At 40.2% G+C, this 24,358-nt stretch overlaps 1 protein-coding gene across 1 annotated transcript in view; it reads right to left on the bottom strand.

Annotated features, from left to right (window-relative positions):
* Positions 1 to 826: 826 nt before the first annotated feature.
* The window catches only part of FEM1C (fem-1 homolog C), a 37,590-nt gene continuing 14,058 nt past the window's right edge, over positions 827 to 24,358 (bottom strand). The window contains exon 3 of the mRNA XM_005528109.3: positions 827 to 23,282. Coding sequence (XP_005528166.2) covers positions 21,973 to 23,282 — 1,310 coding nt within the window. The 3' untranslated portion in view covers positions 827 to 21,972. The remainder of the gene's footprint in view (positions 23,283 to 24,358) is intronic.

The following is a 24,358-nucleotide window of genomic DNA, read 5'->3' as shown; positions in this document are numbered from 1 at the left end:
CCCGGCACACGCATGTCATACAGAGCAGATCCTTCTTCACTTGAGACTCCAGAGCTGATTTGAGACACCCAACAAATCAGAAGCAGCTTTCTCAGGGATCTCAGAAGCTGCAGCTGGGTCCCTCAAAGCTAAACCCCAGTGGCAGCAAAGTCTGTCCTCGCATCCCTCTGGGTCCCACAGGCCATGTGAGGTCCAGCTGCTGCGCCAAGCAGAGCAGAGCACGCAAGGGGAAGTGAGGAATGGGGCAATGTCACCAACTTTCCCATGGCAGCACCCACCTCACACAAGGAGGAGGCACAGACTTAGGGAAAACAGTGGGGATCTCCAGTTGCATTGAGTTGTTTTGAGTATTTAGTTGTATCTTGCCTGGGTGTAACAATCCACACAGTTCAGCACCTGCTAGAAATTGGTAACAGCATCTCTACCTAAACTATTAAAGCCACACAGCTATAGGTGTGCTCCTTAGCCCTTGTAATATTTCACTCATTAATCTTTGCTCCTTTGCTACACTTAGCAGAACATCAAATGTGCATTAATGGTGGGATTTTTCCTTTAGAGGAAAGTTTATTCATGCTGAAGGTAATAAAATGTTTTCTCATTTCATTCTCAGCATTATTCCTTGCAAAACTATTGAACAAGCACATCTATTAAAGAAATGTAAACAGATTTGCAAGGAACTCTGAAGAAAAGATCATGTCAAATTTAAAAGATAATAGTTTGATTTCTTCAGCAAATGAACCTTGACTCACATTTATTTTAAAAGTCAGCTATTTTATTTCTTTTTATGAAGAACAATGATAGCAAGGATTATTGACCCTTAGCACTAATTAATCGAAGAATAGCATCAAGAGTAAGCAAAGTGAACACTAGAATTTTTCTGACTGCTAATATCTTTGAGTTTTTTTAAGACATCAACTTAGTTTATCATTCTCAAGGATCTCTTTTTTTCCTCTGCCCAGCCTGCAATGTCTGAGGCTGTCCTTCCAAAGCTATGGAACAACCTGACTTCCCCCTGCTGCCTCCTGAGTGCTTCACTTTTCCAGCCTGGGGATGCAGGAACCGAGACATGAAAAATAACTAGATGCATTTGAAATTAATAGACTTGAGTAACTTCTTAGAAGCTGATGGATCATAGTGCTAGCATGATAGCCACTTTGCCTCTCAGGTATTTCCATACAGATAATTATAAACATATATGATGTTTTCAGAAGCAGGGTGGTTCCCTCCCATGGCCTCAGACATGATTTATGACTCCATATGATTCCATGTTATATAAATCAGCAGTTCTCAGATTACATCCCTCTGAGAAGTGTCCAGGAGGGCAGCTGGGACTGGGACCACCTTTGCTTCTAAAGGTGAGAGACCATGAATTGCACTGGCATTGCCAGTATCCATATGCACATTGCGGAGCCAAATCCTCCCAGCTGGGCTGCTGAGGCTGCTACTACAGAGCATCCCCCTGCATCCCTCTTCATTATCTGGTAGTGGAGGAGTCCTGACAGCTCACCAGCCACTTCAGCAGGCACCAGAGGGGACTCACATATGGAGATCCTGCTGCCACTTGGCATCTCCCACTGCAGGTCAGCTGCCAGAGGAGCACACCAGCAGTTCCTTTCATCAACATCTCCCCAAAATAAAAAACCTCCCTCAAAATAGCCCCAGCTGAGCAGTCTGGTCCACCAGACCTGTCTGCTGAGCAGGTGGCAGGCAGGAGGCATCCAGATCTTCCACCAAGTCACATCAGTCACACCCGCTGCTCAGCCAGCAGTCCATAGAGATAAGCCTGGGAGATAAGTTCCCTTTACATGTCATGTTACAAGCAGTGTGTGCCTGTCCCAGAGCAAAAGGAGGGTCTGCTTCTTCCCTACCCGTGGTGAGTCCTTGTTCCCAAACCCTTTTAAAGGAAATTTAAAACCAGGAGAGAGATAGGGAAAAGAGAAGGGGACAAAGATAAAACCTCTCTGTGTTCTGTATTTGTTGCAGTTAGTTGCATTTATCTCCTCCTGAGGATGAGTATCAATTAAGTCATGACCAGACAAATGATCTGCAGAACAGCCCACAGAGATTTGAGTCAAGTGGGCTGTTGGCAATATTAAGATGTTTGGTATCAACAAATATATAATATAAACCAGGGAGTTCATATAAATAAAATCATGGTAGGAGGGAGAGGCAGGTGACATAACCAAGCAGCTGCACTGTCAGAAGAAGTTTGTTATAATCTTTGATCCCTTGTATCATCCCAAAACTGTTAGTCCTTCTCTTTAAATTGTGACTGTGATGTTAGAAGATGAGGCAAGCAGTAAGAAATACATTTTAGGAACTGGTCTTAAAACAATATTGAAATGCAGCGAATGCAAGATAAACAGCTGTCCAACAAATTCATCCTTCTGGAGTTTTCTTAAAAAACTGCAGAGTATTTCCAATTAACATCTGATTTTAACCTCCCTTTAAAATGAAACATTTCTTCGGAAATTAAACTGGCATTGCTTCCTCACAAGCCTCTGTACAGGATTAGCACCACATTCATTTCACATCAATTACACACTTCACAGGGATCTCATGTCCTGCCATTGTCCTCAGGGAGGAGAGAGCATCAAGTAAATCTTTCCCATTTAAATGTCCCCGTGCTCGAACAAATTACATTTTAGTAAATACAGACATGCTAAAATGCTACAGCAACACTGAGGTGGTGACATAGAGGAAGTGAAACAGTAAATTCAGCATTAAGGATGACAGACAGGCCACTCCTCCTGTTACAAAAGAAAACCATGAGGCTGTGACTGGGCATACCATCAGTTCCAACACGCAGATGTCCCACTCATGCCAGTCCATTTTACTGTGTAAGTGCTATTTAGTGGCTGTGTAATGCTTTGTCACCTGGTTTCCTAGGATAATTTTCAATCTTATGGTTTACTCCCTCCCTCCATTTCCCATATAGCCTCAAACTAGATCAGTCCCTGAGCAGCTCACTCCCAACAGCAAAGGAGAGCTAGAAATCAGTATTATGCAGACCTCGCACTTCTCACTACTTTGCTTTCTAGAAGCATTGACAGGTTTTGTACCAACAAAATAAGGGCATTCCCCAGTCTGCATTACAGCATGACAGAGCACCCCATAGCTGCTGGCTTCCCAAGAAGGTGGCTTCTCTATGGACAGCAAATGGTTCCTGTCTTTCCTCCTGTGGTCTGGCACTAAGCTGTGCTGTAGATTATCCAGCTACAAGTTTCACTGATCATAAAGTTTGTAAGACATAGGCAAGGTGTAACTACATCCTCTATGTTCTGTCCCAACCTACAGACAGACCTCTCTAACGTCTGGGGCAGAGGCTATGGAGATTTTTATTTTAGGGGACATGCCACATAAAGCCCAACAAGATGTTGCAAAAAGATGGCTACTCTCAATGACGAATAACCCACTTGTTTGCTTCACTAAACTAAACTTCATGTGACGGACTGCCATGGTTAGGTATGACAGGTGAGGATGATGAGTTTACTGAGGAACAACTGGGTGAGGCCATCTAGTTTATTTGAGTTTCAGTCACAATGGTATGCACTACTGTATTTCACATACACCCAAACTCTAAAAGGTCTTGTCCCTTTCTCCCTCTCCAACACTCCTTCAGCCTATTTAGTTGCCCCCAATTTTTGTGACAAAAATTTGCTCTTTGACAGTGTTCAGGTAAGAGTAATCTTTATGCTCAAACCACCACATTTGATTATAGACTAATCTAACTATTGATCCATTTTCATACTATCTAGAAGAACTGACAATACCATATAAGATTTAAACACCAACTACTACTTTACTCTAAACCTGCTTTTTAATTTATACTTGAAACCACTGATGCAGCTGGGTATCTGCCCCCAGTATTTTGCTGTGGACAAGATCCTGCAGCAACTGTCAGTGCTAATTCATGGCATGGCGATTCAATGCATAAGATGCCGACTGTACTGAGAAGCACTGCTGAGATTGTATTTTCTTGGTGCAGTGCAGGTTGCTTAGTGACCTGCCACCAAAACAAATGCATTCACTTGTATATTTAAAGAGCAGCCTTTCCTGAAGGGCCCAGCATTTCGTGGGGACACCTGTTTCTTGAATGCTTGAAATTTCTGTCCTGAAATGACAAGCTTGATGTTGTACTCCAGCTGGTTAACACTTTTTTCTAAGGAAGTCGTGCAACATATGTGTAATCCTCTCTGACTCATCTCGCATCAGCGCTGGTTAAATCACACTTCAACGTGCAAGTCGTCAGACTGACTGCAGAAGAGTCAATAAAGCACTGCCTTTCTCAGACTCCTGGCAGCTGACACATTTGTTTCTTATTTGTTCACCCCTGGTGAAAGCTGAAGGTATATTGTATACTTCCTATCCAAATATACCACCCAGTTGCATGTGAACAAGGACATGGGGCTGTATCTGGGGAAGAGTGCTTCCCACCAGCAGATTGCCCTGCATTGTCAGATCACCCCACACACGGACAACAGAGGCTGAGCACCGGAGTCCCACTCATGTAGTGGAAGGGTTCTGTCCTGAAAAGGCCATACTTCATATTCCAAGGCTGAAGGTTACATGGTGCACCCAAGGGTTATGAGTGGGGGTTGGAGGTCTGTGGCAGATAGTGCAAGCTCTGGGGTAGATGAAGGGGATATTGGCTTATTTCTACTTACACACACCTCCAAAATTAGCTGAAACGTTAGTAAATATTAAATGAGTAACAGATTTATATAATAAGGTTTCATGTGTCTATAATAACACAGTGAATGACACCAAAAAGATGGGAACTTAAGAGTCACCGATATCCATGCTCACGTGTTGTCCTCACTTCAGCTTGTCACTCACGAAACATAAAAAAGCCCAAGCCTAGCAAAATGAAAATGAATAGAGAACCTATCATTTGCATTAGCATGTCTATCATATCTGATTGTGGCTTTCTTTTAATTTAGAGCTTGAGAAACATTCCAAATGCTGTCTTAAACGAGCTGTGCCGCACTTTCTTTTTAAGCTTTTGATTTCATATTTGAAATGTGAGGGAGATTATTTTTCAAGAATACAGAAAATTTTTAACAGAAAACATATTTCTTTATACATTTAAATGTATATACAAACCTTTCCTATTTACTTCGTTTATATCTGTGAAGAGAGAGTTTCCAACAGCTAACAAGCAGGTAAGCACCTGGAAAGTGTGAAATGCCTCCTGTAACTGCCTTTGAGAATTTGGGTGGAAGTCACTTGCTTTGCATCACCAAAATCCTGGACCAGAGTCATCCAAATGGCCAGGGCAAGGGTCATTCCTCTTAAACACAAGGCTATCCTTTTGCTTTTCTTGCAATTGTTGGGCCCTTTTGCTACAAATATCTCAGCTCCTGCAACAGCAAACAGCTTCCTTCAAAGCACAGCACTGACTCACATTGAGAATCACATCCTGTCCAAGGAACAAGGAAGGGTTTTGGGAAAAAAATAACTTGATCATATAATTACCAGCAGCTTGATCAGCCATGTGCATGTGGGAATAGAGAATGAGACTGCTGCCAGTCATTACTGAATTTTTAATTGTTTCATTTTGTCATCATATTTTTCTGTTAACCTTACTCTTCTGCATAATTATATACACCCTTGTCTACCCACATGGAAAAATTACACAGAAAAATTACACAGAAATTTAGAAACAAGGACTAGAAGATGCTGGGAGAAGTGTAGAATTAGAGGGGTGAGGACAAGGGTACCTCGAATACAGCTGTTGGCTGAAGAATAGTCAGCAACAGGGAAGCATAAAAGAGAAATGAGACCCCTATGGACAATTGGAAAAGGCAGAGGAAGGAAACCTGCAGCTTGCTGATCTATTAAATTAATAATAGGAAAAGAAAAGCACAAATCCAAATAGATTATGTGGCCCAGACAACATGATCTAGGGGGTGGCACCTCTGCCCATGGCAAGGAGTTTGGAACTAGATGATCTTTAAGGTCTCTTCCAGCCCAACTTATTCTATTCTAGGATTCTCAAATAATGTATACAATTTACAGATGTTATGTTCATTGAGCTTACTTTCCAGAGGCTGGTGCATTGAACCAGCCAAGACAAAAAGCAGAAATACCTCATACACTGGTCTGACTTTTAAACAGAATTCTTTTTCTCCAAATAAGCAGCAGAGAAGCTAGATGATTCTATGAGAAAATACATCAAGATTTTCAAGACTGAACCAGATAAAATACTGAGGTAACTTGACTTGGATTCATAGCTGACCATGCTTTCAGATGGAGATTGGATAAGAGATATCCTGAGCTCCCAGCCAACCTGGACGATCCTGTGAAAGACTAACTAATGGCACTAACAGCTAGAAAGAATGTAGTGTCCTATACGTGCTTAACATTTGGCTGACAGCCACAGATGAAGTACATCTCCAATCTCCTTGACAGCAGTGAAGCTACTCACAGGAAGTTGAGCAGAAACTCATGCTTAGATATGTCTGGTTTGATGGGCTGTGATACTCTAAAACACACTGTTCGAAAACCACTCTGATATGTGAGCTTACAACAGCTTCACAAGAATTAAAGTTGCCTGAAAAGCATGAGACCATCAAAACCAGGTTATTTGCCAAAGCACATTGCAAATACATTTTTGAAAGGTTTTGAAACATAAAATACATGTTTGAAAACACAACTACTGTTAGCTTAATCAGAAGTCCCCTGCACCCCTTGAAAATATTAGTATTAATTGACTTAACATGCCTGGCAAAATTTCACTTTGCACAGCTGTGTACACAGTGAACTCCTATTCCTGTATTAACTGTTTAATCCTATTTCAACATATTGTAGCTTGATAAGATGTGAGAACACCAATAATTCAGAACCTAGTAGATTTAATATCTTTCCAGGAACAAGAAAGAAGCAAAGTAATCACATGTCCTCACCCCTGTGCGCTTTACAAGAACACCCTTTGGGACTGAGAAGAGGAAGACTCCTGTAGAAACGTTTCCTGATTTCCTATGTCCACAGTGATGCTATTACTCTCTCTATTATACACCTCATACACAAGCTATAATATAGTCAGAAAAAAAACCAAAACAATTCAGCAGCTTTCCACCCATTTTGACTTGGGAAATATTTAACTTTCCAGAGGACCTGTGTCAAACAGTTGCCCCAAAGGTCCCTCCCTGATTTATGAAGCCTAAATCTCATTGATGGAAGACAGATTCCCTTCTGCTAAAACACTGTATCTCTTTCCTCCTCTGCCCTTCAGCCCTTCATTGCAGTTTTGAATACTGTCTGTATTTGATTTGGAAAAACTTATCAAATTTGACTCCAGAGTGCCTTGAAACATTAAGAAATACACTGAATTCCTGAAGGACAGGGAGAGTCCCAGCAGCCTGCCATTGCAGTGCTTTATTTGCAGGAGTGTTTTGACGGCACAAACTTCCTGTGTTGGCAAGCCCTTAATACGACTTAGACTTCCTCCCAGAGAAATCTCTCAGACTCAAAGGGCAGCAAAATGCCTATTTTAGCTGGATGAACACATTGCCACTAGTAAACCAGTGGCTTCTGTACCAGAAGGGAATAAGAAAGCAGCCCAGGTATCCTTCCATGAGAGGTGCTGCCCTTCCAAGGGAGACATTACCCTCACAGCTCATCTTAAATGGTGCAAGCTGAAGGAAGTCTGAAGAAATACTGTAGAGGGATTGCACGTGAGCCAAATGCAGACTGCTGTGGCAACTGCATCGGGCGTGCACACAGCACCAGGATGGAGGCAGCAGAAATCAGGAAAAACTAGGAATGTGATGGCAACGTCCTAAGCTTCACTAAGTCTTGGGAGTCAGTGCAACACTATTAATAATCTTGACATTTCTTTGTCTTTCCTAGGAGTTTTAGCTGGTATTTGCATAGCTAATAATGATGTGTATCATTGTGAGCTTTCACCATCATCATCCTGGAAAGAAGGCTGTAAAACAACTTGTTTCCAAATGCCAAAGCTTCAGGCTGTCTCCAAACATGAGAACTCTATCATTGGTTCCATCCTTAATGCTAGCATCACAGCCACAAACAATAATGTTCTTCGTTTGATTTTAAAACACAAAGGTCAGGAGTTAGGGAGGGAGCAAAAGGGAGAGTTGCTACTTCTGCAAATTGCTGCCTCTGTTCTTTCCTGCTGTTGATAATTCACACTTGCAATTTGCACTGTTTCAAAGATGCCTGTTCCCAGTACATGTTCTGCAGCACAAAACAGCTAGGGACATATTCTGGAAATAGCAGTTACATACTGAGATAAATGCCAACTGAATGATCTCTCTCTATTGCCGCATGTCACTGGGCATAATGAAGCATTTCTGTACTTTGATGTCTCTCAGATACTGCAGGCAAGAAAAATATATTTCTAATCTTCATTTCTGTGTAGATCCAGACAAATTCCTAGTTAAGTAGTTTTGCAAGTGAGATACTTAAGCAAACAGCATTTCCACTTTGCAGATAGTATGACCATTTTGAGGTAAAACAGTTGTTTTATTGCAGCTCTCTTCTACATGCAGTAACTCCATTTGGAGAAAGAAAAACAAGACAACTTATGGAAAACACCCTTCGTCTTTCTTCCATTCAATAAACTGCCTCAACGGAGATGTTCTGTGAATACCTTCCAGATTTAATCCAAGAGACACCTGCCCAGGCATCAGGGCAAAAGTGTATGTGGAGGCTTGCAATTGATTGTGGAATGCTCACAGCAGAAAAGGAAATCAAGACAGTTTTGGATTTGTCTTCCCTTTTACACTAGGCTGTCACTCATTTTTCTAACCATGCTGAACCAGAAAAAAGTGTCTCCTTATCCATATATGCAGTTGCATCATATGCCATTAAGTATACAAAATACGGTAATATCTATAAGAATTAGTGTTCTGCTCAGTGCTTTCTCCAAGTGCATATTTTTCCCCAAGACAAGTACCACATCAAGCCACACAAGCCATAAACCAATGACTGTTAGCACTCTGGTTTTCTTAATGCTTGTTTTGCTATCCATACCTCTGCACTGGACTCAAGACCAAGTCACTCTGCTTTGTCTTTGCTACTTCAGTCAGATGAAGGGATATGTTAAAAGCACAATGACTAAAGAAAGTTCACAGGTCTCTAAATACGTGCATGCCTATGAACTCTGTTTTGCTAGACATACACATACATAATTATGCCATGAAATATACACACACATGTTGACACAATGCAGGCATGCTTGCTGGGCCTTGCCTGGTTTACAAGGATGGAATGTCTGACCCTCTTTCACAGTTGTTCATCACACAGGAGCTCAATCCCAGGTGCTAAATCTGGGACACCTTTCAGCAACGTGTGTGGTTCAAATACTCTGCGGAAAGAGAAACTAAAAATTCTGTTAAATTGTTTGATTTGTAATTCTTTCTAAAACCCTTGCTTAAAAATCCCACTTCTGTATGAAAGCAAATTATTTCACTGATTTGAATAAAAGTAAGTTCTTCTTGGACGAAGCATCATCAGCCATCTTCCAGAGAACTTACAAGAAAAGATCTGGATAACATTACTTAATCTTTCTCCTTTAGAAGTCTTTATCCAACTTCTACAGATAAAACAAATGTTGTTTTAGCTGTGAATAGACAGATTTCCTGGATTGAAGAAAATTTTTACATTTCTACCCACCTTCTGAAATTTCTCTTTTGAACACTAACTTTTTCAGGACGTAGGGGCTTTTTATGTTTTGAATGCTTTTACAGAATTCTTAGAATATTTCTGTCTCTGTGTCTCATAGAACATTTCCTCATTTCAAAAGTGTTTTTTCAGCTGAGCAGATTGCTCAACAGTTGACTATGTAGACAACTTTGCCTAGAAGGTAAAGTGCTCATTGCTGAGAAATCCTTTACAGAAGATGTTGCAGTCACTTTGCATCAATCACAGTGGAAATTTGAGGAATTTTTAGTATCATGTCACAGAATGGTTCTATGACTACGCACAAAATCTGAACTGCTTAGAAAAGACATAAAGCTACATTTCTACTTATATTTCTTTTTCTGGGATCAAACCTTGCTAAAATTACTGAGGTGATATTTCAGATTTCAAGACTGACAGTTCACAGTATGTGAGTACAGTCCCTATTCTCTCTGTAGTGTTCTGTGTCTAGTGCCTTGCACTGTTAGTACAGTAGCAGTACTTAATTTTCTCACTGAGTGTTCCAGCACCTTCTCAAGCCCCAAATAAAATTTACTATTGCCTGCTAAATCAGACTGGCTTTGCAGTAGCTGCATGTCCATCTCTCACTTTTCTTCTTGGCCATTTTCTGCTGATATCAGATCAATGTCACACAGCCAAAGACTGAAGCAGGGTGTAAGGATTTATTAGGAAAGAGTGGTACTGCCCCAGCTTTTCTTCATACTGTTTTTAGAACAGCATGTTCAGATACCTTGGCCGGCAATGTTATCCAGCTCCAGATCACAGTGCAATTCAAAGAAGGGGGCTGCCTAGACCAACTCCTTCACGTCTCCCTGTTCTGGAGAATAGGGGGACAGCTGCCATGTTCAGTGAACTTGTCAATTAAAGGGGCTTCCAACAGCATCCATTGCTATCCCCGTTGCACCATTGCTGGCTGCCAGAGAAGAGCAGAATGTGCATTCTTCAGCCTCATTCTTCACACTTGCTGCAACAGAAATGAGCTCAAACCATAGCCCATCACACAAGATGGAAAGCAAAGACTGCTGTGAGGAGCTGGTAAATGGGGTTGACAGAGATCCCTCTGTGGTACCATTAAGTTACATAGAGCCTGGTGAAGTCCAACTGGCCACTACATCTTCCTCCTTCTGAGCCTTTCCTCCTCAGTGCAAGATTAGTTTGACTACTTCGCCAAGAAACCCTCAGTCAGATCTGTGCATTTAGCATTATATGCTCTAAGTACAAGAAGGTCTAATTATCTAAGTTATCAGTAGCCTGGCTGCAAACAGGGCCAGAAGGGGATTAGCTTGCTTCTCCAGTTCCACTAGTACCATAGGATGTTTGGTTTTTCATTTACTACAAGTATGTCCAGCTTCCTTTTATTTTCTCCATTTTGGATTTAAGAAAACAGTTCCATATTCAATTCAAAAATGTGAAAAAAACAAGTTGAAACATGTTTGTACAGTAGGAATATACAAATTTTCATTATCACAAATTTAAAATTTTCTTTTTAGTCTACTAGAACTTATCCTCTCAGGTAAATGACCCTTGTTAATGGCAAGACAAAACAAGACAGAACACTTGTAATTTTAATTTTAATGCACTTTCCACTTTTGCAGAGTCAATAAACATCTTCAAAATAAACACATTAAATGTCACATTCCTAATACTACCACATATTTCTGCGGCAGAGAAGGGCAAAATAATCATAATCCAGGACATTATAACATAATGGTGGACAAAATAGTGGGATCTGGAAAGACACTGAGAGAGTGACAATTTTTTAAGGCAGATTTCAAGAGCAAAAAATCAGCAAGCTAGGAATCAGAACCAGGGTTTAATCAGGCACAAAGCTTTTCAAGTACCTTCTGAATGTGAGGAAATTCAGTTATTACTGATTCCAGGATGAGATCTGCTTACAGAATCTTTAACAGCTTACACCAGCAATACCTGCAGAGTACATCTGCAACATCATGTGAAACAAAACCCACTGTGCAGTGCGATTAACAGAGCCCCATTGCACATTAATGAGGAGCTGTGCTGGTTTCAGGTGGGGTACAGTTTTCTTCAGTGGCTAGTATGGGACTGTGTTTTGAATTTGTGCTGAACACAGGGTTGATAATGCAGAGATATTTCTGTCGTTGCTCAGCAGGGCTTACACAGAGCCAAGGCCTTTCCTGCTGTTCTCACTGGCACTCTGGCGAGGGAGTTGAGAGTGCATGAGAGGTTGGGAAATGACAGAGCTGGGACAGGTGACGCAAACTGACCTAAGGGACATTCCAGACCAGATGACCAGTATGTAAAGTTGGGCAGAAGGAGGAAGAAGGTGGACATTAGGAGTAATGGTGTTTGTCCTCCCAAGTTATCATTGCATGTGATGGGGCTCTGCTCTCCTGGAGATGGTTGAACACCTGCCTGCCCATGGGAAGCAGTGAATTAATTATTTGTTTTGTTTTGCCTGTGTATGTGTGGCTTTTGCTTTCCCTGTTAACCTGTCTTTATCTCAGCCCATGTGATGTGTTTTCTGGCTTTTACCCTTCATTTCTCTCCCCCGGTCCCACTGGTGGAGGAGTGAGTGAGCAGCTGCCTGGTTTTTGGCTGCTGGCTGGGGTGAAACCATGACAAGAGGCTAAGCACCCTCACCAGGAAGATGAAGAAAGGACAAGCAAGCTGAATCCTGAATTTCTTCCAGCCTTTCCATTTTCCAACTGATACAGCTCAGAAATAGAACAAGTGGCCTAAGGCACAGCAAGCACCAAATCTCCCCAAGCATTTCCCATTTCAATGCAGACTTGACTCAGCTGCTGGCAGCAGGGGAACAGTGGGAAGTAAGAAGCTCAACAGAACAACTGGGAACAATAAAGGCAGGCAGTAGAGAACACAATGATGATGATGATGATAAGCAATGACGGCACATTTACAAAGGGTCACAAAGGATGGAGGGAAATCTGAGCATTTAGTTCTACATTTTATTTTTAAATAACTGTCATTGCGTACCACCAGTGCATTGCATGCACTGGACTTTCCCAGGCATCACTGTCAGAGAAGGGCTGACTAGCTCAGCAGTTGGCTCTCAGTGGCAGCCCAGGGCAAGGGCAGTCACCTGCAGTGAGTGAGTGAGTGAGCAACTGACTGCAGCTGCACTGCAGCTTTCAGAGGGGCATGAGGACAAGACAGCATAGCTGGAGAAACACTGCTGCAAAGAATTCATGAGAGCTGGAAAATTAGGTCAAGGCATGAAGAGAAGCAGGGATCTCAGGAAAATTTCCACTGGAGGCTCAGCGGAGAGTAGACATCATTGGGCAAAAGTGCCGGATCTGTTTTTCCACAGAACAGTTCTCCACCAGATACATGTCTCCTCTTAAAGATTTCATGTCACTTTGATATTTTTTAATAAAACAGTTGCCAGACTTGAGAACTGAAATGAAGGATTTTGAAAAAGGGTAATCACACAGTCTGGTCTTGCTCATTACTTGTACCAAGGTCAACAGAAATAACAATTCAAACAAGGTCAGAACTCATAGATGAACTGGGAGTCATGGTTTCCCCCAGCCTGCTTAGCAAGAAGCAATAACTACTCAACATAATTACCTTCAGACCATTTTGGCATGTATAGTAATATAGTCAGCATATAGCCATAGAAAGTCCTAGAGTTTCTCATTTTTGTGCAGCTTGGCCAATTTTCATTTACATTCTGTGACATTACAGCAAACTCAGGACACCGAGTGCCTAATGGAGGGAGATTAGACTACACAAAGCAGGATAATCTGATGCTCAGAGGCTACCACCTTGGTGAACAGGTGCACTGACTACATGTATGGCATATCCTGAACAGTGACCAGCTCTGCTCTCTAGAAAAGCCTGGGCTGTGATCAAAGGCTTTTACATGGCCCTAAGTATTTCAATTCCTGTGTGGATTCTCTCATACCTAATAAGAGTCAAGCTCCTGCCAAATCCTCTTCTTCAGCGGGAACTGTTAGTATGGACTCTGCCATCTGCTCTCTCTGGAGAGCTCTCAAGGAAGTTACAGATGGAAGTTACAGACACACATAGGTTGCTCTATTTCTGTTGAGTTTATTAAACTGGCCTAATGTGTTCAAAAATTAGGGAGAGGAAGAATAGACACATGCATTAAAACTGTGCAATAACATTTGCCTGATTTCCCTAAGAAATTCTTGGTGTTTCTGTTTTGTTTTATAGCAGTCTTTGTTCATGAAATTACTGATGTTACACCTACCTGGAGCGAAGTGTCTCTCAAGTCCCTGGAGCCAGATGATCTGAACCCTTTTTCTTGCTACAGCCCATACTTCCTCTAGTCATTTTAAGAGGTCACTGAGTCTTTGCCTTAGGTTCTGCCTTTGTATAATGGAGCAAATATTTCTTTACAACTCATCAACAGCACTTTGTACTACGGTCAGTCATGCTGTCAGGAGGAAGTATCAGCATTGCATGTGGCACAGCTGAGTCATTTTCCAACAGTTAATGATGTGGTAGATCCACCTTTAGCAATCAATTACATTATCTCATTTTCGTGACCCAGCTCAAAGCAGAACATGGGTTACGGATGTTATGCACTATAGGCAGTAACCACCTACAAGCAAGAGGAAAAACAAGACAGTGTACGTGTCAACTTATGTTTAACATCAGAAGAAAGCTACGGTTACACTTGTATTAGAATACACTCGTACTAGAAAGGAGATCTGTAGAAAGGAGGAGTTGATGCCAAGGATCATAAGTCTGTGACACTCCATGGGAGTAGAAGAGTAATGAGAGAAGATAAAGGGATTATTTCAGAACAACTTATAGTCTGCTCCCATGAACTGGACAGCCACCAGTGGTCAAAGCCTGTTAGGTGAGCCTTTGGAACACTTCTTTGAGCTCAGGTGAATTCAAAAGCAACACTGGTTGTGCATTAAGAAAATTCAGTGACATGAACCCAAACAAGCAAAGGATGGACAATGGGGAGACTCACTTGAAAAGTACATCCCTGATCTGAACAGCAGTGCTGGGGTGGGAGCAGCCTTCTCACAGAACTATCTGCCATCTGGCCCTAAGGTTACCACAAGGTGGGACTGGAAGTAAGCCATCCACACTCCTTGTAGCAACTCATGGGGCATCTGCCTCACACAGTGTATTTTGTTATTTAACAGCAGGTCATGTTTTCTGGTTTGGTTTTGAGGGTTTTGTTGGGAATTTTTTTTGTTGTTTTTCAGGCTTTTTTTCTGTTGTTTTTTGTTTGTTTGGGGGGTTTTTGTTGGGTTTTCTTTTGGGGATTTTTTGCTTGTTTCTCTTGGTTTTTAACTCCCTGAAGTTTCCACTTCATGCATTATGGAAAAACAAAGCATGATACAGCAGGAGATGTGCTTCCCTTAGATAGAAAACCAGTAAGACAGTCATCCTAGGAGGGGACCCCATTTTACAGCTAGTAAATAAAAAAGTAGTTTTATGCCTAGTAGCCACACATGCAAGAAGAATGGAGAAAAAGGCAAGCCCACTATTTTGAAACTATGGGATGGAAACAAAAAATAATCCAAGTCTGGCTCATTCACTGCATGTTTTGCCTCACATTCCAGTTAGGCTAACATTGTGTGTGAATGGAACAAAGCAGTATGCAGACACCCAAAATATTAGGAGAAGAGGAAACAATCAACTGTTTACTGTAAAAAAAATCCCTCCCATTGTAAAAAGGAATGAACTGGCAATTTCAATTGCAGCTTCAGCAGCAAAAAGTGTTTAGTGAACCAGTGGATCCTGGGCTTTTTTTGGTAGCATACAATCAAAGGAGGGGAAAAAGGAAAACCAAACCATTCTGTCAGCTTATTTGACTCTAGATTATTCTGGTTTTTGCTCATTCTTACAGCTTGGGAGTAATTTTGGTTGTTTGGTTTAGCCTGACCACATAAAGGCTGAGAGAAGACAACTCGCTGAAGGACTGACAAGTGCTGAAACTGTAAGAAGATCACACATACAAAGCTAGGAAAATGTGTATTTCAAATGGGAATTAGGTTTCTAATTACTGATAGATGGGCATTCCAAATAACCTTGTAAAGAGAAGTTTTGTTAAGGAACTTTTAACTTGATAAATCTTCAAGAGATATGATAAAAGCAACCCTTTAAATTTCAGAGAGGAACCCAGATCATGTCTCATGATCATGTCTTATGATCTGATGGGTGATGTGCTTGCCATTTTTATAATTTAAACTGCCTCACACTCACTGGCTTCTGACACACTTATATGAATAAGAAAGCAATTATTTTTTTTTCCCCTGTGTGCACAACTCAACTTCTGAGTATAGCCTGTTCTCAATTTTTCTGAATGTTGGAGATCAACAGCAAGGTAAGACCTTGGAGTGTAGGGAGAAGGACCTTTTGCTATTCACTGTGGATGACATTTGGCCCTCTGGATATTATCTGCGAAACAAACCAAAGTATTGCCTTTGTCAGAGCAACACACCTCACACTTGGTCTCTTTTGCCCTAATCCTGCACTACTTTGTATGATGATTTTTGGTCTTCAAGCACTGGCCAGCACTTGCTACTGCCAAGAAGCATTTTTGGATGATTACACAGTTTAGGTAACAGCAGACATCTTTCATCATCTGCAACTGCAGAAGGATGAATAATAATGTAAATTATCCTTTCCAGTTTTTCCCTTTCCTAATTATTAAGAGACTACATTCAATTCACTGAAGCCATCTGTGTGACAATTATCCTACCGGAAAGTTCTGGAGCAGTCTTCCTAATTTAAAACCTCGTATTTTTTCATCCTATTGTTAATGACAGTTCCATGTCTCTGAAACATACACTCCCTCGTAGGGTAGGTTTGTGACTACTATGCCTAACTACCAAGATATTTTGAAATCACAGTGGTAATGTTCTTTAAAGTCTTCAATTCTTTAAGTTCCTCTAAATAAGAATCTTCTGCTTCTTTCAACCTTGAAATGTTCTATTTCTCTGCTTTTCAAATTGTTCAGGCAATATGGAAGATCCTTCATAAGCCTGAAGAAGAGAATTAATTTGTCCAGCCTTCCTGAAAACTGTCTGCTGCCTACTTCTCACAAGGCATTGCTATCTACTTTTAGGTTATAAACTGGAAGTACTACGTTTCCCCCCACTTAACAGTATGACTAACTGCTTTTTCTAGAAAGTGGGAAAATAACTTCTGTATCATTCAGTTCAAACCTTTTCTTTACTACTATCTACTATCAAAATTTAAAGGCTTTGCCAGACCACAGTTTCACAGAAGGAAAGAGCATGAAACATGATCTTTTGCTTAAGGTACTATTCTTAATGACAGGAAGGTTGAAGCTGCAGCATTCAGATTTAGCTACTCAACAGTAAAAGTAGTTTACCAACCAGTAACTGCAATATCTTATAGAAAACAGATATATACACTCGGACAGGTGTTCTCCAAAACATATTTTTAATGTAATCTGCATTTGGAGCCTAAAGAGAGTAGGAGCAAAGAAATATGCTTATTATTCCTTTTTTACATTACTGTTAAAGCTAAATTACTTCACGTAAAAAAGAAACTGTAGTATTTCCGAACACAGAGCTAGCCCTGCATAGGAAGTCTTTGTGATAGAATGGAACACAAATACAACATTATTTAAAACCAAACCAACAACAGCTTTTCCCCCTGCCCTCACTGAGGGCTCAACAGTTACTTTAACACTCAAAACCAAGAAATATGAGGAGTCTCGTGTGTCTCTCACCAAAATTACTTTGAAGCGTTAAATAGCAGTTGGCATCATTGCAGTCACAGAAGGTAAAATTACTGTTTAGTCTACTTTTTCATGCTTCTCAATGTTTTAGAGTCTAACAGTCATTCCACTCTGTATTTCAAAGCATGAGGAAGCTATTTCAAGAGCAGCCATATCCTGCCACTGTCACTTTGCAGCTGATACAAAACTGAGGAGAGGCACACTTTTCCCCAAAAAGTTTTTATCTAATTACAAATCCTCCTTTAAAGATTTTGCTATAGGACTGCATTACTTTCTTTAAAGTAGTGTTTGTAAAAATAGAAAGAGGTTAATTTTAACCAGTTGCAAAACAGTTGTTAAAAGACAACTCTGTGGACCTAGGAAATACATCAGACTACTTCCTACACAGGGAGTGTTGTGAAGTATATATAGAAAACAAACCAATGTTGCCTTGCATTTCAGAGAGTGTCTTTACACTGCACTTAACAAACAGAACAGAGACACTGCAGGCAGCTGGAATCTTGTTACCAGCCTAAGTGATACAAAAATAGGAATATAATTTTAGATTTTTTAAATGAGATTATTTTTCATCTTGTTGAAATACTTCAGTTGAAACCCAGAACTATTAGAAGAAAAGCTGCTTTATGCATTTATCCCTTTCTCCAAAAAATGTAACTTAGACATCTCAACAAGCAAGGAGGTATCAGTTCCTTTGTCTTTAGAGGAGTGGTAACTGTAAGCTGTTTAATCAATTTAAAATTTGTTTTATCCCTGCAGGGCATATAATTATTTCAGCAGTGTTCTCCACATTTTTCTGTGTCAGTAGCTCAGAAACAGTATGTTTCATCAGAAAAAAAGGCCAAATAGGAAGAAAGGAGAAAAATAGTAAAATAATTAATTAAAAATATTACAAAATTAAAATTAAGATAAATAAAACGGAGTAGTGTAAACACACAGGTCTAAATGCAAAGTGGCCATAAATGCATGAACTCATCTGCCAGGACACCTAAGTCCAAGTTATCTGTCAAGATAAGTATTCTCTTCAGCAGAGAGCTTCACCATGAAAAATTAAATTCAGCATGGAGGTGTTAAATCCTTCAGACTGATGCACATCAGTAGATATTTAGACAGAGATTCGTGCAATAAATCAGCATGTACTAATAGCCTGGTTTGCTTCTAAAGAGCAGCTAACACAGTAAGCCTTTCTTGTAGCAATATTCACTAGATTTACACAGAACTAATAATGATACGCTTTCACTTTTGTGAATGCTTTCCATTTAAAAGATTGCTAACAATTAACAACTTTTACATTATATTTCTGGACTACTGATTATTAATCATAGAATTATTTGGGTTGGAAGGGACCTTAAAGATCACCTAGTTCCAACCTCTCTGCCATGTGCACAGACACCTTCCACTGCACCAATGCCCCATCCAGCCTGGCCTTGAACACTTCCAGGCATGGGGCACCCACAGCTTCTACATGCAACCTGTACAAGTGTCTCACTACCCTCACAGTAAACAGTTTCTTCTTGTATCTAAGCTAAATCTCACCCTTTTCAGTTTAAAGCCATTTCCCCTTGTCATTTCACCTCATGACTTTGTAAAATGTCCCTCTCCAGCTCTTTTGTAGCCCCCTTTAGTTAATGGAAGGTCCTATAAGGTCTCCCTGTAGCCTTCTCTTCCTCAGGCTGAACAACCAACTAATAATGTCCATCTAATTTTAAACAGGGCAACTGTCAGTTAAAAAGTCAGAAATTTAAACTAAAACCACCAAAGAGCAGAACAGATTCCAAAACAGATTCTAAAAATCCTTTTCTCTGTGATCTATACAAAAAGAATTACTTTTATGACTTGATGTATAATGTATTTCCAGCATGGTATGATTTGTTGATTATCCCCATTTACAGAGCAGCAGAAAAGCATTACAATGTATAAATTCAAAAACTAAACTACACGTCCTCACAAATGAAAAGCTGAGTGGTATGTGTCCTAAGCATTACAAATCCCAGCAATTCATTCAACTGACTAGAGTTTAGTCTTGTGTAATGCAAGAGAAACCTGCATCCTGGCCTGTATCAGCAACAGTGTGGCCAGAAGGATCAGGACAGTGATTGTCTCCCTGTACAGGGCACCAGTGAAGCCATGCCTCGAGTGCTGTGTTCAGTTTTGGGTCTCTCACTACACAAAAGATATTGAGGTACTGTTGTGGTTTTAAAAGTCACCCCATGACAGGTACCAAAGCATGTCCAGAGAAGGGCAGTGGAGCTGGGGAAGGGTTTGGAGCACAAATCTGATGAGGAGCAGCTGAGAGAGCTGGGGTTGTTCAGCCTGGAGAAAATGAGCTTCAGTGGAGAACTTACAACTCTACAGTTACTTGAAAGGAGGTTGTGATAAGGTGAGGGTTGGCCTCTTCTCCCAAGTAACAAATGATAAAACAAGGAGAAATAGCCTCAAGTTGAATGAGGGGAGATACAGATTGGATATTAGGAAAAACTTCTCCATGGAAAAAGTAGTTAAACAGTGTAACAGGCTGCCCAAAGGAAGCAGCTGAGACACCATAGCTGGAGGTATCGGAGCATGCAGATGTGGCACTTAAGGACATGGTTTAGTGCTGGACTTGGCAGTGTTGGGTTAAGGGTTGGACTCAATGATCTTAAGGATCTTTTCCACCCTAAATGATTCTATGATTATCGTAATAGTATACAACATAGACACAGCAAGGGACAAACCAGTGAAAATTGCTTCAAAACAGCAATTCCAATAGCGACAATACACAAACAGCACTGCTTTCAACATATATTTGCTTAAAAACATCCCCATATTTTTTGCAAAAATGGCTAAGCTAGTAGGCACCTGTACACTGCCATACACTGGCAGGAATGCCAAAACAGAACAAAAACAAGGAAGGGCTATTCTTATGTGCTCCCAAGACATTTTCTTCCTTAAGTTCAATCACAAATGACAAAAATGTTCTAACATCAACTTAAAGTATTAAAAAGACCCTCCTAACCTAATTAATTTGGATTCTAAATATCTCTTAACTCTGACAAAGGCATAAAACAAGTTGTTGGATTTCTGGAGCCAGAACCCCATAGATACACTTACTGCCCACAACTGAGATGAAACATTAAGTCAAAAATACCCAATATGCTAGACAACTAAATTTGCAAGTAAACTGTATCCTATCCAACAGAAATTTATTTCACTTTAAGACATCTGTAGGGCTAATGTGCCATAATAAATCCTACTATTAATCAACAGTAAAGTGCTGAATTATATTAATTACCTGAATCGCACTCACATTTATGATCTTCATTTATAGACTTCTTATCAAGTCAAAAGAGCCCTTTCATTTGCAAAAGCTAAGCTGTTGTGCAAATATTATAAAAAATAGGTACTTTAATAGGAGCTATATACACAACAGAACTTCTGCTTTTGTTAAGTATAACTGACAGAGATGAGAAACCCATGCAAGTATTTATAAAGATACTTAAAAATTACTTAAAATGAAGAAAAAAGGACACTGCTATAGAACTTTCAATATCCTCGCAGACAGCCACTTACTATACTATACGATGTCTAGATCTGGACTGATAAACATCATGCCATCAACATGCTTTAGTTTTCTTTTGTAGCTAAAGCTGATTTGCAGATATTAAAGCAGAGCATATATTTTATCTATTTCTCATAGAAGTGTATCATTAAGGTTTGAGGTTAAACTTAGAGCAAACTTCACATCTAGTCACATAACTGGCATAAGCAAGACATTAGTGCAGAGGGGAAGGTGTCAGTTGTACATCATGAGGACTCTTCCCCCAGCTGCATGATGCAACAGAACAATTTTCAGATTTAAAGTTCAAGTGGACTACAATCAGAAAAAGTAAGATTTTCTTCTCCCCTATTTAGGAAAAATTTCCAGAGGATCAAAATGAAAACAATCTCAGTTACAGCAGTCAAAAAAGTCAAACCCAAGCTTGGAGAGCTGATAAATAACTCCAAAATTCATCATGCTATGAAGACAGCATTCTCAAGAGAGCTTTAAACAAAGAGCTGCAAAACAAGATTGGCATTTAAGTTGAAACTGGCCAAGTACTGCATAGAAATATGCTCACACACAACAGTCATGTTTAAGCCAGTGCATAGAGAAGATAAAAGCACTTATGGTAGTTGCAAATGTTAACAAGTCCATACAACTTACACAGTTTAGCAATGAGTCCATAGAAAAAGAAGAGAGTAAGAGTAGAAACGCTCAAGCAAAACCAAAAAAAGATGACCTTCCAACCGTATAAAATCCACATAACAGTTATAGTAAAAAGACATCAGTGGAAAATGCTCAACTCAGTCCCAAACACCCAACAGGCAAGTAAGACCAGAAAAGACAAGCCTTTGGCAGACAGTTTAAAAAGTCTAAATATGGCATTACATTTCTAAATAATCCACAAAATATATTATATGGCATATTCATATTAAATACTGGGTAACCAACTCTGCAGATCTGATGCTAACACTAGCCAATGAGAGCAAAATGGAGCAAGCTAAGGGAACGCTGGTGTATCACAACAGTGCTCAAGGAAAATATCACCATGTCGTGCTTCAAAACAGTACTCTGGAACGCCACACTATCATCTATGGAGTAAAACAAAGTTCTCTAATTTTTCAGGGATATGCCCTGCATAGGATATGTTATGATTCACTATTACACGAGCAGCAAGACACTGCAAAGTAGTATGATTTATGGGCTGGATTAAATTCTTTGCTATTTCCTTCTCATCCAGCAGATCACTAGCTGTTTGTTTACATGAGTTTGTGGCATCGAAATGTGAACCTGACTTGATAAGAAGATTCATGATGTCTGGATGGTTGTTCAGCGCAGCAATGTGTAATGGACTGTTGTTATCCGAGTCTCTGACATTTATATTAGCACCACATTCCACCAGGATAGCAGTAACTTGTAGAGAGGGGAATTTACAAACTGGGTAACGACCCACACATGTAGTATTCTTGTCAACAGCAAGGTGAAGCGGACTAAAGTTATTCTTTCCTCTAGGCTGAAGTTTAAGAAACTTGTAAATAGTTTGTTTCTTAAAATGTTCCTGTTCTGAGCTGCAAGGTACTTTCTCCAACAAGCAAATTAAATGCAAAATGATGGAAAGGGCTTTGTTCAGCTGTATTGGATCAGGAGGACACTGGATTTGTTTCATGGCCCGCTCTATTTCAAGAACGCTTTTGCATAGTATACCCATCAGATCATCAAAAGTGACAGTAGTGCCTAGCAGGCCTTTTGCCTTGTCCTGCAGCATGAAGGAGAAAAGTTCAGCAAATGATAGTAAACTGCTGGCTGTCATAGGGCTCAGTGGATCTAGATTGCTCTGCTGCATGTCCAAAGCATATTTCCATAAGTTGATGCATCTTCTAAAGTTTCCAGAGTCTGCATAGACAGCACCTCTGTATCTAATATAGTAGGATGTATCTGGGTGAGAAGGACCAAGAATACGTTCTCTAATTAATAATGCCTGCATTCTCATTTCATCTGGGTCTGCAATAAGATTTTCTAGCTCTTCAAAGCTGTTTACCTCTTTAGCATAATCATAGGCCATAATTAGTGTTTGTGGCACAGTTTTTTTCAGGATACTAATGTTATCATTGTATCTCATTTCCATAGCTCTTTTCCAGTATTTCAAAGCACCTAGCAGATCTCTCTTTTTGTCCACAAATGTTGCTCCTAGAAGTTCCAGAGCATTTATGCGCTCAGCCTTACTACTCTGTTCATGTTGGGTCAGAAAGTCCACAATATTTGTGTGGCCTGTCACACTGGCTGACAAAAGAGGAGTCATTCCAAAGCCGTCCTTTTCCATCTTAGCACAATACTTGAGGAGCATCTTCATGATCTCCAAACTTCCAGATTCTGCACAGTCATGTAGTGCTGTATTTCCTGCAAGAGAACGAACACAATTACACAAATTATATCAAATTACAGTCCAGATCTCACCATGCTAATAGTTAAAAAAACCCCGCTGAAACCCCCCAAATATTAATGATTTTAAAATAGCTTTTGTTTCCACATTTATGTATACGAAAGAAAGGCTGCCAGGCAGTTATAATAATTAAAATGCTTGATATTATTATTATTATTTGAAAAAATTAAACAGGTTTAAGAAAAAACCCTAAACTAGAATTAAAATGGAATTCTTCACTACATAAAAGCACAGGAGTCAGCAATTCCACTGTATCAAAAGTCAAGCAAACAGAAGAGGAGACCAGTTTGACTGGACAGAGCTTGGAAGCTCAGGAGGGAAAAGAAATTACATGTTCTCCGGAAACAAGGTCAGTCTTTGCAGGAATTTGACAGAGCTGTGGTTCATATATGCAGGGGACAAGATGCAAAAGGCCAAAGCTCAATTAGAATTGAAAATTACTGGTATTGTGTCAGACAACAAGAAGGGTTTTTAAAGTACACTAGTAGCAAGAGGAGGTCTAAAGTAAATACCAAATTGATAGTTATTGAAGATGGTCATCTGACTATTAAGGGTGAAGAAGTGTGGAGACATTCAGTGCTTTCCTTTGCCTCAGTCTTTAATAATACAGATAAACTATCATCAGGCCCATCCCTGGATTTAGAGGATGACTTCGGGAATAGTGTTTTCCCATTTGTTTAGACATTTCTCAGGGACTAGCTGTAGCAGTTCAGAGCTCACAAGTCCACAGGACCTGTTGGGATTTACCCGAGTACTGATGAAGATGATGTTTGTTACAGTAGTACCTGTCTCCATCAGCTACTAAATGTCTTGGGAGTCTGGGGAGGTCTCCACTGTATAGAAGCTAACCAATGTTATTTCATTTTATAAGAAGGGAAAGAGGGATTACCTAGGAACCTACAGACCTGGTAGTCTCAACACTTGGAAAAATTATGGAGAAGATTATACTGAATGCTACTGTAAGGCATTTAAAGGACAATGCAAACATTAGCAATGCAAACCATCAGCTTGGGCTGACAAGGGTAAAGTCCTG

Source organism: Pseudopodoces humilis, chromosome 4 (assembly GCF_049639895.1).
Source record: "Pseudopodoces humilis isolate 2021_Gansu_Grassland_sample_001 chromosome 4, ASM4963989v1, whole genome shotgun sequence".
NCBI classification, from domain to species: Eukaryota; Metazoa; Chordata; class Aves; order Passeriformes; family Paridae; genus Pseudopodoces; species Pseudopodoces humilis.
The sequence above is the reverse complement of the archived record's forward strand: the minus strand, read 5'-3'. Positions and strand labels throughout refer to the sequence as shown.